We start from the raw sequence: 20,714 nt of genomic DNA, 5'->3' as shown, positions 1-20,714 counted from the left end.
CTTTTGAAGTCTTGAAATAGATCAACATTGATTGCAAGTGGTATGTTTTCCATACAGTACTTAACTTGACTCATATAAGTAGTCAAATATCCCTATGAAATTAGAGGCTAATTCCCATTGAAGGCACGACATAATGTATTTTTACTTTACAATGGCACCACAGCGATGTTTCAACACATTTTGCCTTCTAGACTTCATATTAACAGATGTAGACACCCCCCCCCCCCATTATCTATGCGATAAAATGGTACAAGCAGCTATATCTTACGACTCTTAAATGAGATTTTTTCAAAAAATATTTTAATTAGAGCTGAGAATTATATTATATTACATTATTAATTATATAATAACCAAATTAGAAACAAATTATACATTCAATCAAATTCCAATGGGTTAACTTTTAAATGATGAGAGTGACCAGCTAGCATTGTATACCGTCGTCTCGCCTTACAAGTGTTAAACATAGTAAATTTACATTTGGCAGATCTTGTTTGATTGCTTTAATATTAAAGTGGAGTATGTACGTTCACAATTCTATCAAATAATAAAACCGATACAACAAAAATTAATTGCCTAATGTAAACTTGCTGTAACAATCGTGAACACAACAGATATGGGTGGGGCATAATTGTAAAAAATTCCTTTATATATTTGAGCAAACAGTTATCTTTTAAAATAGATAAATGAACATTTTTCAATGAAAATTTAAATATTTTGATAAGAACAAATTAATATTAGGCAAAAAGCTAAGATTAATGTTATGTTGAAAAAACAAAGTATTTAATTAATCAAATATTTTAAGACCAACAGAGATCCAAAAAAATATAAAATTTAGATGATAATAATATTATAATAAATAATAGCAATAAATAACTTAATAAAATAACTTTTGTTGTTATATTCTTTGTTTATTGTTTTATAGATATATAGTTTTATCTTGTAAAAATTATTACACATGTTATGTTATGAAGACCTTAACTTATTCGCGTTCTTACAAATTAAAATAGAAATAGAACATGAAGAAAAATAAATATTAAAATCGACTTGATTTTTTTTAAATAAAATTATAATATATCATCCATAAGGAAAATAGTTAACTGAACGCGAAAAGTGGTTAACACTTTGTTTTTGTTTCATACAGTCAATTTTTCTTAGAGATTTTAAAAATTATTATTATAAAACTTATAAGTAGTCTATGAAGAACAACAAAAAAACTTAACGTTTTTTTTTTAAATTTTTTTTTTTTAATAATACTTAATACTTAATACTTAAAATGGTAATCAAACTTTGGTTTTTAATCAGTTGTTCTCACCATTTTCTTGACTTTTGATAATTTCGTTCTGGGGCTTTTCTGCTTCTGTGTTGTGACCATTTGCGTGGTCAGTTGAATTTGGCGAAAGAGAGCCAGCATCGTTTTCGGATAAGCTCTTTCGGTTGTCCTTGTTACTGCTGCTACGTCTCCTGAATCTACCGCCATACTTTCGGCCTCCTTTGGGCGGTGGAGAAACCGGTTCAGGATTTTCAAAATGCATAATTATAGTACTAACAATGTTTTCTTTATCATCATCAGACAGTTCCGGCAATTTGTTTTTAACAGCTTCTTTGAAACCATCTTTATTTTCCTGTAAATAAGTTTAAAAATAAACTATATTTATAATCATATTAAAAATTATTATAATTTGGGAGTAAACAAAATCAATAATTTAACTAACGGTCCATAAAGATTGAAGTGTCGTATAATCAATGTTCGCTTTGGCGATTGAATTACGATAACTAATAGCTTTCTTGCGATCTAATGCTGTTGTTTGGTATGACAAGGACTTATGGTAAACTGTATTTAGTGATTTTTGTCTTGCCAATAACTCTTGAGTGCTATGCAATGTCTCTACTTCGTCATCTATGCTTGTAAGGAATGTAGATAATGCCTTGGCCTTGGTTTCTTCAGAAACTTCACTTCCAGTTACTACTTCTTTCCCATCATCATTACCACTTTCCAAAGTTACACATAAATGTTGGACAATCTAAAATAATTTTAACTGTGAATAAGCTAATGGATAAAAACATGAAACACCAAAATATCTGTTATTTAATAGATATAACAACAAAATTACTTTCAAAAATAAAAATAACTAATTTTATACTCAACTCACATCATAAGCTAATTTAGCACGATCAGTTGCCTTGGAAGTATCAATGTGATCTTTATCTAAGAGAACCTTTGACAGAACTCTAAGTGAAAACATAACCATAGTATCTTGACAATGAGTTTGAGCAAATGAATGGCAGTTGGCAAATCCTTTGACTACTTCAGAGAATTTATCTAATAAATTATAGCTGTAAGAACAAAAAAAAAAACAATATATTACAAGAATAAATATAGATAAATATATTGTTTTCTTACGCAAGAAGAGACTTAATTAGAAGACAAGTGTTGAATTTGCTAACTTCATGGCACACTAAAATGGCCATTTTCTTACCATTGTCTTTCAACATTTGTTCTAACCATTCTATAAATTCAGCTAAAGCAGATATTTCACTTTTTGATTTTAATGTCTAAGAAAAAAAAACCCATTAAATAAATATCATTAAACATAACAAATAGATAGAAAGAATTATTAAAAGGTAATAAGGAAATATTTAATAGATACATCTGAAGATATTTGAAATTCATTCAAATGATAATTTAAATTTCATAAATACTACGAGAATCTTTTAGCATAGTTACATAACGTAATGTAATGCAAGAACAATCATGTTTTGTAGTATTTGTGATATTCTCTATTATCAAGCAAATGTTTTTTAAACCCAATTAACAATTTATTTTACAGATAGCTTGATTTTGATGGTTAGGTAGATAACTACAGTTATAAACTTAAATTTAGAAAATATAGGTAGATAGTTTATAATAATTTGAATGTTGAAAGTTCCATATGTGACACTTAAAAATCGATAAACTATAAAATATGAAAACAAATTATTTATTAAACTATGTATTGTTGTTAAATATCTCACTCTATTATTTTTAATATCTTTTAATGCACGGAAACGTCCCATTGTTATAGTGCACAAAAGATGGCGTCTCCTGGCTACTTGATCAATGTCATTGTGTGGCATTATATATTGATTAAACTGTGAATTTGGTGTGTGACCAGCAATATGGCATATTTCATCCAGCAAACGGCGTCCAGTTGTGTCTATATCCCAGCCAATGACCATGTAGTCGGACAAATTGTCCAGCGTCACAGTGTTATTGCTGACTTCTACAATTTCGGTATTTCGAACCATTTTGCTGTAAATTAATTTAAAAATTGTGTTATAAGTAGGTAATCCTAAAACTGTAATAAATACCTTTGTATTAATTAAAATATTTTTGAATGTTGGAAATATTATTGAAATGTTCTTTATTTAATGCAACTGATCAACAAATAAATTTATAAAAACAAACTAATCAAACCTAATATAATATTACCTTTCAAAACTTCTTATTGTCAGGAATAGAATGAAAATTATTAAATTTATTTTGATTACGAAAAATTCCCGTTTACGTAATACGATGTTTAAATAGTTTTAATGTGTACTGTGTTATTAGAGTAATAGACTGATAATTCGTTCTCAGTACCTTCCTAATAGATGATATATATATATAATATAAAAACTCTAGTGTAATATTTATTCATTAATAATCGTATACCTACCAAAAATATTAAAACTCCAGAGAAATTTAGTAGAAATGCTGTTGCACAACACGCCGAAATTCGGAACTTGAACAAACTAAAACATCGTACGTTTAAAAACTATCAACCATTCCCAGACAACAACGCCTATCGAATCGTCTAAAAATACAATAAAACCGCAAAAATGTGAAACCCAAGCAACACACCGTGAAAAACCTAGAGGACTTACGATAAAAAAGGTATTAATAGATTAATCGCTTCAATAACTATTATCGATACACCGGTAAAGCGACTGTCGAGTGTCGACCACCTTGTCCAAACTCCAAAGTTTAATTTTAAAAGGTCTTAACGACAATTCGCACGACCGTAAAATTACGAAGTCTGCGCACGACGGTTTTTCTCGAGATAGCGGAGGTTAATAGCGGCGGCCAACCGAGATAACGTTACGAAATATCGAACACGATAATATTATTTTATTAATATACGATGATTGTTGTTGTCATTATTTATCGCCAACCGCATGGGCAGCCAGGAATTCGGCCTAATATTAAAACGAAAAAACCGTAAAGCCGTAAAACCGTGCAATAACCCCGCAAAACGACACGGACGGCGCGTACGAAAATACGATACGACGAGCGACACGAAAACGAGTTTGGCGCCGATGAAAGTTCCGAGGACGACGAGAAACGGAACGACGTCGTCTAAAACCGAATATTTTTATTGCATAACACGTTATCGATGTGGGTAAATCCGAAAATGCCTCGGGCGATCGCTGTATCCGAGAGGATTATCGCATTGATATTTGGCATGACGTACGCGCACCGGACCGCCGATTGACGCGAGGAAAAGACCGAAAGAGATGCGAGCCGGACCGACCGAAAAACCGAAAATAAATCATAACAAACGTCTGAACGTGTCCTCGTCAAAAACGTCCGAATTCATATGATTTTCGCCGTCCGTATTCCGTGCGGCGCACGTCCTTGCGCGGTCGGCGGCCCGAGCGCGCGCGTCGCACATGTCTCGCGCGGTCACGGCCTAACCCTTTCGAAAAACACGAAATCAAAAAAACTCGTTATCGACGACACACACGACCGCGATCGTTTTAAACACCGAACGACGCCTACTTGGACGAGGTGCATTTCTCACACCGGCCTGCGACGACACGACACGAATGTCGTCGTTGTTTTGTTATTAAAATAAAAAATCAATCGTTCACGGGTACGTTGGTCGAATTACAAAAATAATAATGTTTTGGAAGCAAAAAAAAAATAGGACTCACATGATCTGACGATGTGACGACGATGTCGGAAAACGTAGACGTACACGTGCGAAACTGCAGCGGCTCTCCGTCGGCGGTGGATAAAAAAACGTGTGTGCGGGTCGGCCTCGGAATCGGATCCGGTAACTCACTGACGGTCGGCGGAGACGTGTGCGCGTGCGCTCGTCCGACGAAGTATCAAAATAATAATAATAATAATAATAATAATAACGTTAAACGTAGTAATGGTTGTGAAATAACGACGTCAAAGCGCGACCGGTGTGTGTGGTGGGAGACGTCGTCCGAGGGAGAGTGTTGCAACGACAGGTTTTGCCGGAGACCGATTACCGAACGGCCGGGGGACGGGCGCGCGAATTCAAACGCGACAATGATAATAATATTATGATGGATAACATCAATAATTATTATACTCGAACATTCTTCTCTTAGACTGCAATGAAATATTAAAATCCGTCCCGAATCTCAAACCGCGGTTTCGAAACGGTCGTACGACGTCGAGTTGCCAACTCGACTCTAAGGAGATCCGATTTTCTGGTCCTCGCCCAAAACACGCTCGACGTGGATCTATTAGAAGGGATGAGAATTCTGAAAACAGATGTGAATTTGTCGTCAAGACTGCATGAGATCGATTTTCCCGCATTTTTTTGACCTCCAAATTCTTAAAAACTTTATATTAAAAAAGAACGGTTGAAAAATTGTCATACTTCGATTTTTCGGAGGAGTTGAAATCAAAAGTGTGGGATGGTCGATCTCGAGTAGACTCGACGACGAATTCAAATCTGTTTTCAGAATATTCTTATCGCTTCCCGATATCAATCGGTACGTTTGGAAAAGAACATGACGTCTAAAATCCTATGTCGCAGGTGTGTTGGACAGAGACAGAAAATCACGGTATCGAATCAGCTTAATCTTAAAACCGAACGATCGGAAAAAAACCGTAATAAAATTTCTGTTCGGTTTCCTATAGGTACCTGTGTAAATGATCCTTGATTCCTGATGTATATTAGTAACTCTGAGCTTTGGGTACAAAAAAAAAACCGATATTTGGTATATTTTAATCTATTCTGTGGGGTAATACGTCCTATTTCAGAGCGATGTTATTTAAAATGGAAAGATTTCTCGTTCATTTAAATTCTCACCTGACCTATTACAACCGTTGACACCTCTAGAATCTAGGTCGTAGAGTAAATATTATTAAATCAAGTATTTACTCCACGCACGTATGTATATTGCTTGCGACGTACGCCGAGCAATGAGCATAGTATAACGATACCATGACTATTAAATAACAATTCAATTTGTACCAAATATTATGGTATTGTATAATATTGTGAGTTGTAATAACTATCTACCAACTGAATTAATAATTTTAAAAGTATAATTGTATTTAGTATCGAGGTCGACGACGTTCGGTTGGGCGTACAAAAAGCCCGGAAAAGCATGAATATTATATACATTTTCACTTTTTAGGTTATTTGCAAATACTGTAGATTAGAATACTGCAACTGGTAAGTTGGTTTTGGCATTGATCATAGATCATGTTATTAGATGTACGTTGTATGATCTGGGGTTTAGTGCTTACATAGTGTAAAACTGTAAAGCTCAAAATGTATGCGGTTGCCTAATCAGTCCCTTTTTCTACATCACTTAAATGTACTCTACAACTAGTAAAAATTATTTGAAATCATACGATACCAAATGGTATAGGAGTATAGGATAATATAATTTAAATTTAAAATTTGTAATATACCCGTGTAGGTACATATTTGTAGTGTGCTAAATAGCAAAACAATTAAACAACACATTTATCAATTATATCAGTATTCCATTTCGAGTCGTTTAAAAGTATCTAAATGTACTTGAGAGGACTGTACACCCGGAATGTGTTGTCTCTGTTTTACAAATATACAACATAGCAAAAACTATATTACGCGGGATAGAACCACTCAGTCTGTAGTTCCTGTAGTAGAGTGACACCAAAAGTTTACATAGTATACTTATATGGCTATCTACAAGATAATACTTTTGGTGTCGTAGAGTTTTTATTTGTTTGATTATCACACTAATAAGGAAAAAGTTATAATACTTTAAAAACCTGATATTTTAACGTTTTCTAAACTAAAATATTTTTTGATATATTGGTCTTATCAAAAAATAAAAAGGCTACAACACAGTCGACATTTTTCTCTATTCATTGTGAAAATTAGGTTTCTTAGTTATAACTTGTAACTTATAACTGGAATTTCTTCGAACGAAACAGTTCTTGCTATGTCTTACATATTTTGTAAGAAGGACTCCTTCTGAAGGAGACAACACATGCGGGAGTAGCGTCGTTTTTATATATTATTGTTGTATCAGTTATTCTATTATTTTTATAATTTACTTATTTAATAATATGATTTTACTATGGGTAGAAAACTTTGCCTTGTAATTACTTTCAATAATACAGAAAAAGAAAATCTTGGAATTGCATTCCATAGATTTCCAAGTGATCGAGTCATGTAATTTTCATTTTTATTTCGTTGGAATCCTAATTTAAAAATACAGCTTAAAGGATATTCCACAAAGAGAAAAGCTGATAAAAATGAAGTCATAAAAAAATTGATTTCTTGTGATTCTCAAAATGAAGATTTTAGTATAGAGATGATGGATTTGTCAACATGAAAACATATCTTATTTGAGACCAAGCATCAAGGGCAGAGTAGTTAGGCGAGCTATCGATACATTTCTGTGGGAAGGTAAAAATAGGTAAATTGTATATACAGGTATATATAGTTGCTGGAAAATAAAGTGGAGGATCCAATGATTCATTTTGGAAGGACAAAAGTACAAAACAATTTACTCCAAGACTACATACGTCCACACCTACTGCACTGTAGTGGAAAGTACAGGCTAAATTAATACATAGGGCGACTAATGGGCTTGGTGGAAGCGGGGGTAGCAACTTTTCTGGATTGCTTTTGGAAAGAAGATATTAGTGTCTTGAAATTATTATTTAAGTAGGTAATTGAATCAAAAGTATCAGATAAACTTCTGATTAATGAGAAGATTAACAAGACTGCATACAAATCAGTTTTCAATGTTAAGGTCAAAAGGAAGAAGTAGGTAACAATCTCACACAGTCACACCGGATGCTTCAAAATTTCATCAGTATGTGCACATGTAATACTTTATAGGCACCATCCAAAAGTAGAAATTGTGAAACTGAATGTTATGCAGTTGAGTTCTTAACTAAATGCAGTGAGCTAAAATAAATTAAAATACAGTTAAAAGCAGGTAATAAATTATGCAAATTATGAATATTTCTGAATATAATACCTACTGTGAATATTCTGTTCAAGATTTACACTTACATATTATATCTTCAATGAATATTCATAATATACTTATGGAGAATCATGAATCTTGTGTGATAGATTACATATAGCAGGATGGGCCAATGGGTGTGTAGTTAACTGACTCATCAAGAATGTATAGACAAGCTAGAAGCCAAAAAACAATACATAAATAAGAATTTAAAGTTAAAAATTCTGTAAATAGCTCAAATAAAAATATTTTGAAAATTTTATCAAGTATCGAGAAAATAACAAAATAAAGATTTGAGGTACATTTCAAGTACCTATGGTAATTTGTTTTTGAATAACAACATAATAAAAAAGTTGTTTCATAAGAAATCGAGTTAATATATCCAATACTGTAAGTTCATATATTGACGCATAAAAATTTTGTTTGACTCTCCGGTAGACATTTTTTTGTTTGCTATTGGTATTTACAACATTTAATATCCTAAATATTTAGCAATTACATGCTTAAATTTATAAAGTATTTGCAGAGTATAACGTGTGTACAAATTAATTGAGTGATATTTACAGTTAAATATACGTGAATAAACAAAAAAAAATATACATGGACACGTTTTCATTGAATACGTTCACAACAGCTTCCTGTGGTTTTCTATCACATGCTGTCTTATCTCTTTGGCCTTAGCCTTTCACCTTCTACTTTATCCTCTTCTCCTTCTTCAATATTGTATGCATACAATCTCCATAGTGCCTCTGTATTACACTGTAATGGTAGTCGTACATTAATATTTTTGATATGTCAAACAAAGAAAACCTAAAGAAAATTAAAAAAATGTGCTAATAAAATAAATGTGTAATATAAAAATTTAATGTATATTTATTATTTACCAATATATATATATATGTTTATCAAACGGCATTATCTTGGTAGCCATACACCTTTGAATGTAATCTTGTTTATTAGATTTCTGTAATCAGGTATTGTTTGAAAACAATTCAAATTTAATTTGTTTCTGTTTCGATTGCATAGTCTTCCATAGATAATGTCACTAAAAAAAGTTTAAATAGAATAAAGCAACCATAGACCTTATACTAATAGACAGAGCATGCCTGACCAGCAGGGTTGGGTTATGCGGTCATGGCAATTTGTGTTACATATTATATACAATAATAGCCAGTTATTGTATCATCTAGTGTGCATTTGGGATGTAAGATTTACTACCTTGATCAGCGCCGCCACAAGTGGACGCCTGAACTCCTTCTATTAATATAAGGCAGCCATACTTAACCTGCGGCCCGCCAATGGCTTATATGTGGCCCAAAGTCTAAACAGAACTCATTGAATTGATGAAAAAATTAATTTAAGCATAAAATAGGTATAACAGAACAATTATAGTGTGTTCTACTGATTACGATAAGGATGATTATGTTTTTGGTATTTTTACTGATTATATTTTATAAGGATTATGATGTATTTTATCTTAATAGCTAAAATGGCCGTAACTCGATATGTAAATTTGGAAGTTAAGAAAAGCGAGAACAAAAAGAATACATCTATTTTGGAATTTAGTGCCAGGAAAATACAAAACCATACAAAAATGTGCCTACCTTTTTTTCAATCACTGTTCCATTCATTTTGACTTGCGAGTTGCGGCTCATGTAATATTTTAAAATATTTTGTGGCCAAATAAAAAAAAAAGGAAGAGTATAGCTGGTATAAGGTCTATGAAAATAACATAACAAATACAGCGTTGAAGAAATCTTTTTCAAATTCGTTCCAAGCTTTCTCCCTTATCTTAATGTTCATCGCAATATACTTGGGAAGCCACTGGTCACGGACTAAGATATATCTTAGTCCGCGCCACTGGTCAAACTCCATAACTCTATGTATCTACAAAATATATGAAAAAAAAATGTTTTAAATCAGTGATATAAGTGTAAAATAAAACATTTACCTTTCCATCAATTAACCGTTTGAATAGGAAAGACAACAATTGACGTTATTTCTTAATTCTCATTATGCCCGAAAACCAACAGAGCCAGATTTCCGTTGAGTCTTGTCTTCAACCACAGATATATATAATAACTAGATACCCGACTTCTTCTTATCAATGACGCTGGCAGCCATTTACAACTATGGCAATGTTTACAATGATAACAATAGTTCATATCAAACAAGTCTGTTGCCCAACTTACTGACTACTGAGTACTGACCCTTTTTCGACGATTATTGTAGGTATTTGACATTTGTATAATATTATTAATTTAAGATGGTGATGTCATGTTGTGTACATTTTTGCACGAATCGACATTCAACAAATGGAGTTAGGTTAATCCCTTAATATTTCTAAGTAAGATGAAAAAATTATTCATTACTGTAATAATAAATTTTCTCTGGATCAAACTATATTAAAAGAATTAGATTGCACTAATATAAGTATTTTGGAAAGACCTCATAAGATGATAATTATTAGTTTATTAACAAAAAAGTACCTGAGTGTTAGGCTTAAATCATTGGGAAAAACCACTTCAAACATTTTTGCAGTTAGTAAACGTCAAAAACTGACAAAATTGATTTTGTTTGCTAATCAGTTATTATTACCACATTTTGAAATAGGCAGCTTACAGTCAATTCCATTATTCATATTCAATGATTCTTTGATTTAAACTTATATTTTTAGGCTTACAGTAAATCGTACAATGTAAAATGAGTTGAACTTAACTGGTTCATCCATCAATTATGGTTTAATTATGTATAACTGTATAAGAATACTTGTAATAATATTAATTTTATTAAAAAATAATTATATTATGAGTATATTGTTATGAAATATTTGTATCAATTGTATCACAATGTATGATATCAAAACGATTAAAAAATGATAAAAATTTGTAAACATTGCCATAGTCACAAATGGCGTAGGGCATCATAATTTAATAACGTTGTGGTATATGGAGTCGGGTATCTAGTTATTATATATATCTGTGTCTTCAACAAAGGTTTAAAAAATTAATGCGTGTTGGTATTATCACAGAATAGATTAAGTTATCAACATGTACGAGATAACGAAGTATGTGCTACTATCTATTGGCCATCTGAGGAAAAAACCATTTACACAAAATAACTATAAAACGTCAAATTACGTCTTCGCTTTGATCTATATAACGATATTTGTATAAAAACCATTCACTCTCCGAGTGGTCCATACTAGTGCGCTTCGTAGTTAGAGAACATGACCATCTCACGAGAAAATTTAGACAAACTTTGAGTTACAAAACGTAGTATTACCTACGTATTGTTCTGTGGTAATACCCAGTGACGGTTTTGACATGCCTATTTTTCAAATATATTGAAAAAATATTTTGATGTGTGCTAAGAAATTATTCTCATGCGATGGTAAATTGGTAAGTACTAATGAATAGTTGGGATTTATTTATATTTAGACGCATGATGGGACGTGCATGAAAGTTTTAATTTGGATGTATGTGTGTGTTGTACCTATAGGAAAAGGAACATAATATAATATTAATATGTGCTTTTGAGCGATTGGTTTTTTTTTACCCATTTGGGCTGGTATAAACTTTCACCCCCCCCCCCCTCCCAACTAACTGGCGTAATTAAAAATGTGCTTTTTTGTTTTTAATATCTAATATAATTCACAACGTTGTACATAAAAATTACAATTAATTATATATATAATATTATACAAATTCAAGTCAATTTTTTTTTGTGACTAGTTGTCATAGTCATCGGTATAATTGACGTATTATTTGACGATACGTTTTTTTGATAATCGATAAACGGATAATACCTACAGTGTGATCATTTTAGTGCTCACGAGGTCTTTCCGAACACTATCGACAAATCGGTAATTGGTGACTATAGTCACTATACAGTACTCGTTGAATGTAGAGTCTCTTTATTTTTAAGATATATCGTCGTTATTTATAAATTATTTTTTCGAAAAATATTATTACTCTGGACTCAATTTACCTAACACGTTAAAGTTTGCCGGACTCAATTTACTTAGTCCTATAATATCCACCCAATTATTGGGGAATATATTGGGTCCCAATGGCACAGCAGTATTATATACCTAATGGCTAATACAGATCTGAATACAAATTGTACTTAAAATATTATAATTTAATATATACTATACTAAAGCTGGCATATTACGACTTTATGAACGCACTTACTGGTTAGTAACACACAACGCTGTACCCGTCGTCAGGTTTTTTCTGTGGCAGCTTAGGACGTTATTATAAAAATTGTGTTCATATCAATTTCCGAGCTCCAACAAGCACATTCATACGTCACCAAAACGGAAAACTAAGTCATCATAGATTACGAATGTTTCAACGTCGGCATCACAGACGCAGATCGAAGAGATGTGTACGGCGACGACAAACCTGTGACCACAATTCTATAAATGACCACCAAATTTCTTTTATTAAATTATTTTTATATAACTTCAAATAATTCAAATATAGTTCCTAAGAGGGAAGCAGGTGTGGTCTGTGAGGCTATTGCGTACCGGCAGCAACACTAAGCGTTGAAGGTTCACGCCGTGGTTTGACGAGACGACTCGCCGCCATGGCGCGGTGTGGAGACGAGTGAAAAAAGCCCGGCGCCTCCTACGATGCTATTGTTGCCGAGAGGAATTAATAGCGGCCAGCACAACTCCCCGCGGCCGATGAACGCCAGCCAAGACGACGGTGACGCGGGGAGTGGTATGCGAAAGAGCGCGATGGTATATGGCGGTATGTCACACTATAATATACGTTTTCTAGGTCGCCCGCGGAGAGACGAGATCGCGGTCGATGGTTACGCGGTTACCGACACGCGAGACCAACTGGTGGTCGGCGAGCGCCCGGCAGCGTCGGTCGTGCGAGGAGTGACAGACGAAAACGGCGGCGGCGGCGGCGGGGACTGCAAATCACGAATGGCGGGCGAGAGAGAGCTGAATCTAGGAACACGGACGTCAGCATCGTCGGACCCGCGGGAACGTATTATGTTTCGGGGTACGGCGGTGAGCGACTCCCCGGCAGAAGCTGCCGACGGGATGTGTTGCATATTCAGCATTTATATAATATAAGAAACGTAGTGTTTAACTATTAATAATAATAAGTATCATATTACGTTCGGTGGGGATTGTCTATCGTTCAGTAGCCAGCACATAATTTCATTATACGACATTACGATTTATATGTTTGACAATAAAAGACTATAATTTACGTTTGCGTTATTATTCACATTAATGATACACAACAGGATGCCAGGGCTAAAATCACGGGGAGTATCAGGACCGTTGCGGTTGCGGTCCGCAGATTCTCTACATTTTTCGCCCAGTGGTAGCAGCCGATTCCGCAGCACCAATAGCTCTTTGCGCTCGTCCAGTGTTTTTATTGGTCACCGTCGACGTCGTCACAGAGTCGTCTTCAGCATCGCACATCGTCGTAGCGCACAACATCAACATCGCGCACTAGCCGCTCCCCGCTAGTCGTCTCGTCGGTCCCGCGGCCTTCGCGGCCGGGCCTTGCCCTCCACCACGATGGTCGTCGCCCGCCGCCAAACGCTACACTCGTCCGCCCACGCCCCACAGGTTGGCGTGGAAACTTATAGAGGTGACCAGTAGCCTTTGATTTATACATTTATACCTCGCCATCACATACCACTCCCCCCCCCCCATGCTTTTGTGTCTTGTCTGGTGTTTTTTTTTCACATCTGCTTTTTTTTCAAAATTTTTTTGTTGTTACGCCACTTTAATGGACAAAAGTACACTTTTTGTTGATCATTTTTTTTTTAATAATATCATAGTATTTGTATGTCTTTTGCACTTTCAAAATTACGTTGTACGAGTATGTGCCTAAATATTAATACAATTACTACATAGTACATAGACTCTTTCGGTACAATAAATACAACTTAAATTTTCACTAAAATAAAATATTGTTTCTTTTTTACGTATTAAGAATGTATTTTTATTATTATTTAACAGAATATACGGTCAACACTGATCATGCTCTAGTTGGAACATTACCCGTGCCGGGCGGAATACCGTCTCTTATTGAATAAGACGCGTGCTGTTCGGTACATATAATATTATGATTGGTTTTTATTTCTATATTGTACAATTTCTGATATGTTTATTATTGGATATTACAATATCGAGTGGAGAACGAGACCATGCATGTAGGGTCCGCGTATACAACACTATACTTGAGTAAATGTTTTTAAAATTTAAATACTGTTTTGTATGAATTTGAAGACTAATATTAACCTATTCATTAGGAATATTCATTCAATATTTTCAGTGATAATTTTATCGTGGAAAGTTTAGTTTCTGCAGCTTAGTCGGTCAAATATTTTCCAACTCATTTATCTTATTTTAAACTTACTAAGCGTATTATGCAAACTTGGTATTTTCAATATATTATTATAACTAGATGTCTGGATCTTAGATCTTATCTAAAAACTACCCTATACGAGTCAATAACAGTTAGGAGGCATGGTAATATTATAATTTATAATATATATTAGAGTACCTGCTATTAATTTTCTCCGTGTTCATCGAAACATGTTCAACATTTTCTTGTTGGTCACCAAAATCAGTGTGTGGATTAAATCTAGAAAATTCTTGCTTTACACTTGATTAATTATATGTTGACAGTAAAAAAAATGTATTTGTTTTTTTTTTCAAAAGACGAAGAAACCAAACATATTGTACGTCTAAATTCTCAAAGTACTTGAATAAACTTTTTAAAATTTGATTTAAAGCAGAAAAATAAATCATCGTCTTACATTTATTTTGTACATGTACCTAATAGCTATGTAAATATAGAATAAATCCAACACATTTTTATATTCATCAATCATATTTCATGTAATACATTGCAAAGCAGTATAATAAATATATTGACATTTATTAATAGCGAAGCATTTTCCATTGGCATATTATAACCTATAACGAAATAGTTTTTAGGGTGAACTACAATAGGTAGCAATAAGTGGTCTAGCACCTAGAGGCCACTATTTATTTAAGAGTTTCTACGAAAGAATTTACTATAATTTTGGGGGGGGGGGCTGCAGCCCCCTTGTATATGCCACTGGCTTCACTATGCGTTAGCCTTAGCAAGACGGACACAACACACTTGGATATAAGTGTACAACCGTCAACCATTACGTCCTTTTAACCATAATCACTATTCACTGCAATACGGTTAGTAAGATGCATGCATGTAAATATACATAGGAACTGTAGGAACTTAAATAATAAAAAAATGAAACCAAATTGAGTTTTACATTTTCTAAAGGAATCATGACAGACATTTTCGAACAATAGGTATTACGAAAGTATAGAGAGAAGGAAGTTGATTTTGAAAATTGTATTTAACTATTTTATACAATACACCTACTTTTATTTATATACCTGTAAATACATAACAATTTATAAAAGTTGTGTCAATTAACCCTACTACCCTGGACCTATTGGATATAGGAATATAGCTACACAATAAGGTAGTGTGGCTTAAGGGCAAAATAAGATATTTCAAGAAATATTAAGATGTAGAGTGAAAGAAGTTGATTTTTGAAAATAAAATTTTGTATAAATGTATAAACACCCTTATTTTTATACATAATATATAGTTTCATATTTTATATTTATGTTTAATAATTTATAATTATCGTATTAAATCACCTACCCTGAGTCCACACGGACATGTTATACAGTTGCGCGATTAACAGGTTTAATATGGGCAAAATATGATGTCGTACTTTGTTATCGCATTGCCACGACACGTAAACGAGCTGGTCGAGGCGTCGAACGCGTGACAGCGGGCGTTCGGACACGCATTCTTAAAGTACGCCGGATTATATTTTTGGGGCCACGAGCTGATTTTGCAGGTGGACTGGGAGTTGTAGGCTCCCAGACAGCAGTAAGCGTCCGTGTTGAACTGTGAACAGGCGCTATGGCACGCCACCACGTCGGAGCCGCCGCCGGCCGCCCCGACGGCCAGCTCGAACGGGCACTCGCTGTTCAGGTCGGGCACACACTCGGCCGGCTTGCAGTCGTACTTGCCTTTTTTCGTGTAAGTGAAATACCTGGTGGGCATCATCCTGATCGGCAGGTTGTAGCCCTGCAACATCGATACTTGGTAGAAGTCCAATCCGTCGGACCTGGTGAACTTCATCTCGGCAAGGGTCGCGGGCGGCACAACTCCGGCCCCGCTGCAGTGGATCTTGTTCCCTGAATCATCAGAACGCAGAGCAATGAGATATACGATATAAAATCATACCTATATACATGGTATCAGTATTTTTTTTTACACACACGCATGGCTTTAAGGCGGATAAAATTCGAACATTGGGTGTTGGGTGGGGTACAGTAGGGGTGTTGTGTATTCGTGCAAGGATATGTTGCTAAGAACCCCGCGTGGTCACCCATCCGGGAGCTAGCAACACCGGCTGGTGCGTACGCGACTGAGTGTAGAAATGTTTGTTATTCGATTGTGTACAAAAAGGCAATGTCCGTATGTTTGTACCTGCCTAGCTTATTGAACAATATCGGCTCAAACTCTAACATGCCAAATGCCTTTGTCTTTGCCATAATATAAAAATGTCATACGAATGAAATAAAAAACACAAACTGCGTGTGACGATAAAGAATGCAATATATTGTGTTGATTTTACAATTTAAATAGTTTTTATGGTCGAATGTATGCACTGAAAAGCTTATACTTTCGACTTTGAAGGTTCCCGGTGGAAAATTGAATATGTGCAGTTCTTCGCAGATTCCACTGTGGGTGGAATAATGGGCCGGTGTGTGAAAATGCTTAATAAGTCTCTGAACACTTATTTAAGAGAAAAACATTCAAGTGGCTGTTACAGCCGGATATATTTTCGAGCCATGAGTTTAAATATGATATTCATCAAATATTTTATTATTAATGGCAATAGAATACCGTTATAAGAGCCGCAGGAAATCGAAATAAACATGATAATAATTTAATATTATACGTGGTACGAAGTAACCGGAAACAGGTATGCCATCACCAGCTTCGTATACTGAAGGTAAAACAAGCGTCGTTCGCAGCAATGGCAATGATCAGAACACAAATTTTTATGCACTAAAAAATATCAAAATACCAAACAGGCACTTGGTTTAAAACAAATTTTTTTTTCTGAAATTAATAGTATTGCTAAACGAGATTACGAATAAGAAAGTTCACTGTTAAAAAGGATACAATTTACATGACTTTACCAAAACACGATAGGTTCGTAATCGACTCATTCCAAGTGCGAATCAGAATATAATAATTATTATATTATATTGTGTATAACGCTATAGTCATTATGAGTAAGTGTGATAAAAATTGTTCGTATATTTTTCTTGACCAAAACGTGGATTAGTAAGGAAGGGGGTTCTTCTGATATTAGTTTGTTTATAAAATTGATTATTATAAACTTCTAAGTATAAATACCAGCTGATTCTTCACTCACCCTCATAATAAACTAAATTACTTAGTGCAATAAATTTGGCTGTGCATAGCTTACACAAACACACGCAAACAGTGCCTTTTATGAGTATGCTTGTATGGACAAAATAACATTATCATGTAACTATGTTAGTTATGTGGGCATTGCTCGGGAATAATTAACCCCGAGATGGACAACCGTCCGAAATCCATCAGTGACGGATAGAAGACACTTTTTTTTTTTAAGTGAACCATTTATTAAGAGTTGAAATAAACGAAAATGCGGTTATGATGTTCATATCAGGTGGTTACCCGAACTAAAAAATAAAGTTTTGTTAATGAGTAAAAACCCTGCCCGATCAAGACATCATTTCTATTTCCGTTTTCCCCGAATAATATCGTAAGGGTTGAACGTATCGCAATAAGCCGATTGTTTGCCTTGATGTTATTGTGGCCCATCAGGTGGTATAATTGAAGCTTTGGCCGACTTGAAAATCATCACATTCTCATTTTTACCGCCGACGTTTTAATACCTAGTATAACCACCAGAATGATTAAGGACCCAACTCGACTATAAGACATTTCTACTTCCGTTTTCCGAATATATAATATAATAACTGCAAGGGTCCGCGACATGCCTATTACAAAGCCGACCATGATGTGGACTTACCGCAATCGCCCGTTTCGCATTTTCCTTGACTGTCGCAATTCGTCCTACCCCAAATCCTCCCCGCCCAATTTCGAGGCGTGTTAAACGTATGGGTCTTGTAAGCGTCCAACGAAAATCCGCCGTTTTGGAGATGTTCGTGTTCCGGGTCGCCTTGTATGCCGGGCCACACGGTAAACGAGCAGTTGTTTTTTATTCTAATCAGGTGTGCTCTACTGACCGCGGCCAATTGAACAAAAAACAGTACAAACTTAAAGTCCATCTCGACAGTCGAGACCGCGGGATTGTGATAGGTATACTGTATAGGTGGTCAACTGGCCAAAGAATTTGCGAGCCGTGTTTTAGCAATGACGTCGCATCTCATATCATAACTTGTTTGTATACCGACGCGGGCCGTTCGACAATAATTATTTTTTATTTATTGTACGATGGAACAACTCAAGGACGCTGACAAATGGACCTCTCTATCCAACTTATAAGATTATCAATAGTCTTGTTCTTTTCGCACCATGGTCATGTGTTGGTTATTGCCACAGCTTAAGATATTATGTACTGCTTTTTAAACCGCGGTCATTGCTTAAACAGCTGTTTTCAAACTCTTTTATCATCATATTTATACAATAATATTGTTATTAAATTCTCTCCCCCCCACCCCGGTGCAATGAAGTCACAATAATGTATTAAAACAAAATCTTATCAAACACGCACAAGAAATATATTATATATACACTAATCTAAATTCCAAATTCTAAATATATCTCAGTAACATAGCTATCATAATTATGTACAAATATATTAATCTAAACGCGGACTAAATATACTTAATGACTTAAATAACTAAATAACTTCAATATTAAACGAAAAGCAATATTTTATTATCAAATAAATTTTAAAAACAAATATGAGGGCAAAATGTCAGCTTTAAAAAATAGATCGGGGGGAAATGTCCTACTAGGGGAATTATTGATTCCGCCGAAACTACCTGTTTAAAAAAAAGGTTTGTATCGATTCCGCCAGCTATTAATTCCGCCGGCTACTGTTTATAATATTACACATCAATTCCGCCGGACACTGTTTATCCCCCCTCCCTGTATATGTATTTTAAAATACATAGTATATAATAAGAATAAAAAAAAAATAATTGTATAATTCAAAAATAAAATGTATATTATTCTAATTAATTCGTGTAAGTATGTGAATAAATGATAAAATATTAAAATGTATATAGTCTGAATTGTATAAAATGATAATAATAATTGTATAAATGTATAATTCAAAATTAAAATGTATAATCTAATTAAAATAAATATAACATAAATGTAACTACTTTTGGTAATATTTGGACACATGTTTTAAATAAGTAATCTTAGAAATTGTATTATTCTTCAAATCGTTTGATAATTTTTTAATATTTTGTTTTCACTATTTTTACTAATTATATTTATATTAATTCCAATTATATGTATGTAAGTGTCAGTTTGTTGACTCGTTTTATTTTTATTATTTTATACAATTTAAACTATACATTTTATAAAATATTCACATACACGTATTAATTAGACTATACATTTTAGTTTTGAATTATTATACAATTATTATTATTTTATATATATATATCATAAAGTATATTATGCAGGACTGTAATTTTAAAAATACGTTTACAAATACAAGGGAGGGATAAACAGTAGCCGGCGGAATCAATATGTAGATATTATAAACGGTAGCCGGCGGAGTCAATAGCCGGCGGAATCGATATAAAATCGGCGGAATCGATATACGCCCGTCCTACTACACTGAAATTAATCGTGGGGAAATATTCGGGGGGAGGGGGGGATTATTAATTTACCGGCGCTAACATAATCTAAATAAAATATTAGGCGTGTACTTTATGTCCCTTTATTATGTGTATAGTAAAAAATCTATATCTATAATATTATTTTAAACTACCTAATCATTGTTATGGAATTATAGAAATAAATACCAAAATGAAGTCGCAAAAATCAATTAAAAATTAAAAAAGATAAAAATAAATAGGGTGATATACCTAACCAATTTTAATGCATTTTTTTATATACTATCATGACTCAAATTACCTAACAATCAGGGACAGTAATGACACGAGACCACTATTAAGTTACTTGGGAAAAATATTTAGATATATTTTTAAATTGCTATTCATTTTTCACTATAATTGCCTATATCAAACCCCGTAAAACTCCTTTTATGTGATACAAATATTTTTTTCCTTTAATATTTTTAAACACTATTTGTATTTAGGCCAGCAGCAAGTACTGTAACTGCATGGGCTCTTC

General features: G+C 33.9%; 3 protein-coding genes across 6 annotated transcripts; 1 reads left to right on the top strand and 2 right to left on the bottom strand.

Moving 5' to 3' along the window:
- Nucleotides 1-887: 887 nt before the first annotated feature.
- Nucleotides 888-5,076, bottom strand: LOC111040425 (maternal protein exuperantia). Of its 4 annotated transcripts, XM_022324451.1 has the most exons (7): nucleotides 3,696-3,777; nucleotides 3,470-3,623; nucleotides 3,013-3,289; nucleotides 2,402-2,553; nucleotides 2,151-2,334; nucleotides 1,713-2,021; nucleotides 1,299-1,622 (listed from the first exon to the last, which is right to left on the bottom strand). In XM_022324451.1, exons 3-7 carry the CDS (start codon nucleotides 3,283-3,285, stop codon nucleotides 1,299-1,301), a joined length of 1,242 nt encoding a protein of 413 aa, XP_022180143.1. In that variant the 5' UTR covers nucleotides 3,286-3,289; nucleotides 3,470-3,623; nucleotides 3,696-3,777. The 4 variants fall into 4 exon arrangements, with proteins under 4 accessions (XP_022180071.1, XP_022180143.1, XP_022180265.1 ...); XM_022324379.1 differs by lacking the exons at nucleotides 3,470-3,623; nucleotides 3,696-3,777 and adding an exon at nucleotides 4,954-5,076 and having other exon boundaries at nucleotides 888-1,622; XM_022324573.1 differs by lacking the exons at nucleotides 3,470-3,623; nucleotides 3,696-3,777 and adding an exon at nucleotides 3,904-4,276.
- A 6,849-nt stretch (nucleotides 5,077-11,925) lies between these two features.
- LOC111042815 lies at nucleotides 11,926-13,354 on the top strand. Its single transcript, XM_022327513.1, has 2 exons — nucleotides 11,926-12,989; nucleotides 13,050-13,354. Exons 1-2 carry the CDS (start codon nucleotides 12,899-12,901, stop codon nucleotides 13,352-13,354), a joined length of 396 nt encoding a protein of 131 aa, XP_022183205.1. The 5' UTR covers nucleotides 11,926-12,898.
- A 1,767-nt stretch (nucleotides 13,355-15,121) lies between these two features.
- LOC111040666 (thaumatin-like protein) lies at nucleotides 15,122-18,793 on the bottom strand. Its single transcript, XM_022324696.1, has 2 exons — nucleotides 18,406-18,793; nucleotides 15,122-16,507 (listed from the first exon to the last, which is right to left on the bottom strand). The coding sequence occupies exons 1-2, from the start codon at nucleotides 18,662-18,664 to the stop codon at nucleotides 16,008-16,010; spliced, it is 759 nt and encodes a 252-aa protein (XP_022180388.1). The 5' UTR covers nucleotides 18,665-18,793; the 3' UTR covers nucleotides 15,122-16,007.
- Nucleotides 18,794-20,714: the final 1,921 nt, after the last annotated feature.

The sequence above is a fragment of the Myzus persicae genome, unplaced genomic scaffold (genome assembly GCF_001856785.1).
Source record: "Myzus persicae strain clone G006 unplaced genomic scaffold, MPER_G0061.0, whole genome shotgun sequence".
Taxonomy (NCBI): domain Eukaryota; kingdom Metazoa; phylum Arthropoda; class Insecta; order Hemiptera; family Aphididae; genus Myzus; species Myzus persicae.
This window is presented reverse-complemented; position numbering and strand designations above follow the sequence as displayed.

Bases quoted from the DNA above. Each gene is read 5' to 3' on its own strand.
- LOC111040425 (XM_022324379.1), bottom strand. From the start codon at position 3,285: ATGGTTCGAAATACCGAAATTGTAGAAGTCAGCAATAACACTGTGACG. The intron at 2,554-3,012 runs GTGAGATATTTA...TTTTTTTCTTAG, and splicing joins AAGATATTAAAAATAATAGA to ACATTAAAATCAAAAAGTGA. The intron at 2,335-2,401 runs GTAAGAAAACAA...TTGTTCTTACAG, and splicing joins CTAATTAAGTCTCTTCTTGC to CTATAATTTATTAGATAAAT.
- LOC111042815 (XM_022327513.1), top strand. From the start codon at position 12,899: ATGCTATTGTTGCCGAGAGGAATTAATAGCGGCCAGCACAACTCCCCG. The intron at 12,990-13,049 runs GTATGCGAAAGA...TACGTTTTCTAG, and splicing joins CGACGGTGACGCGGGGAGTG to GTCGCCCGCGGAGAGACGAG.
- LOC111040666 (XM_022324696.1), bottom strand. From the start codon at position 18,664: ATGGACTTTAAGTTTGTACTGTTTTTTGTTCAATTGGCCGCGGTCAGT. The intron at 16,508-18,405 runs GTAAGTCCACAT...CTGATGATTCAG, and splicing joins ATGCGAAACGGGCGATTGCG to GGAACAAGATCCACTGCAGC.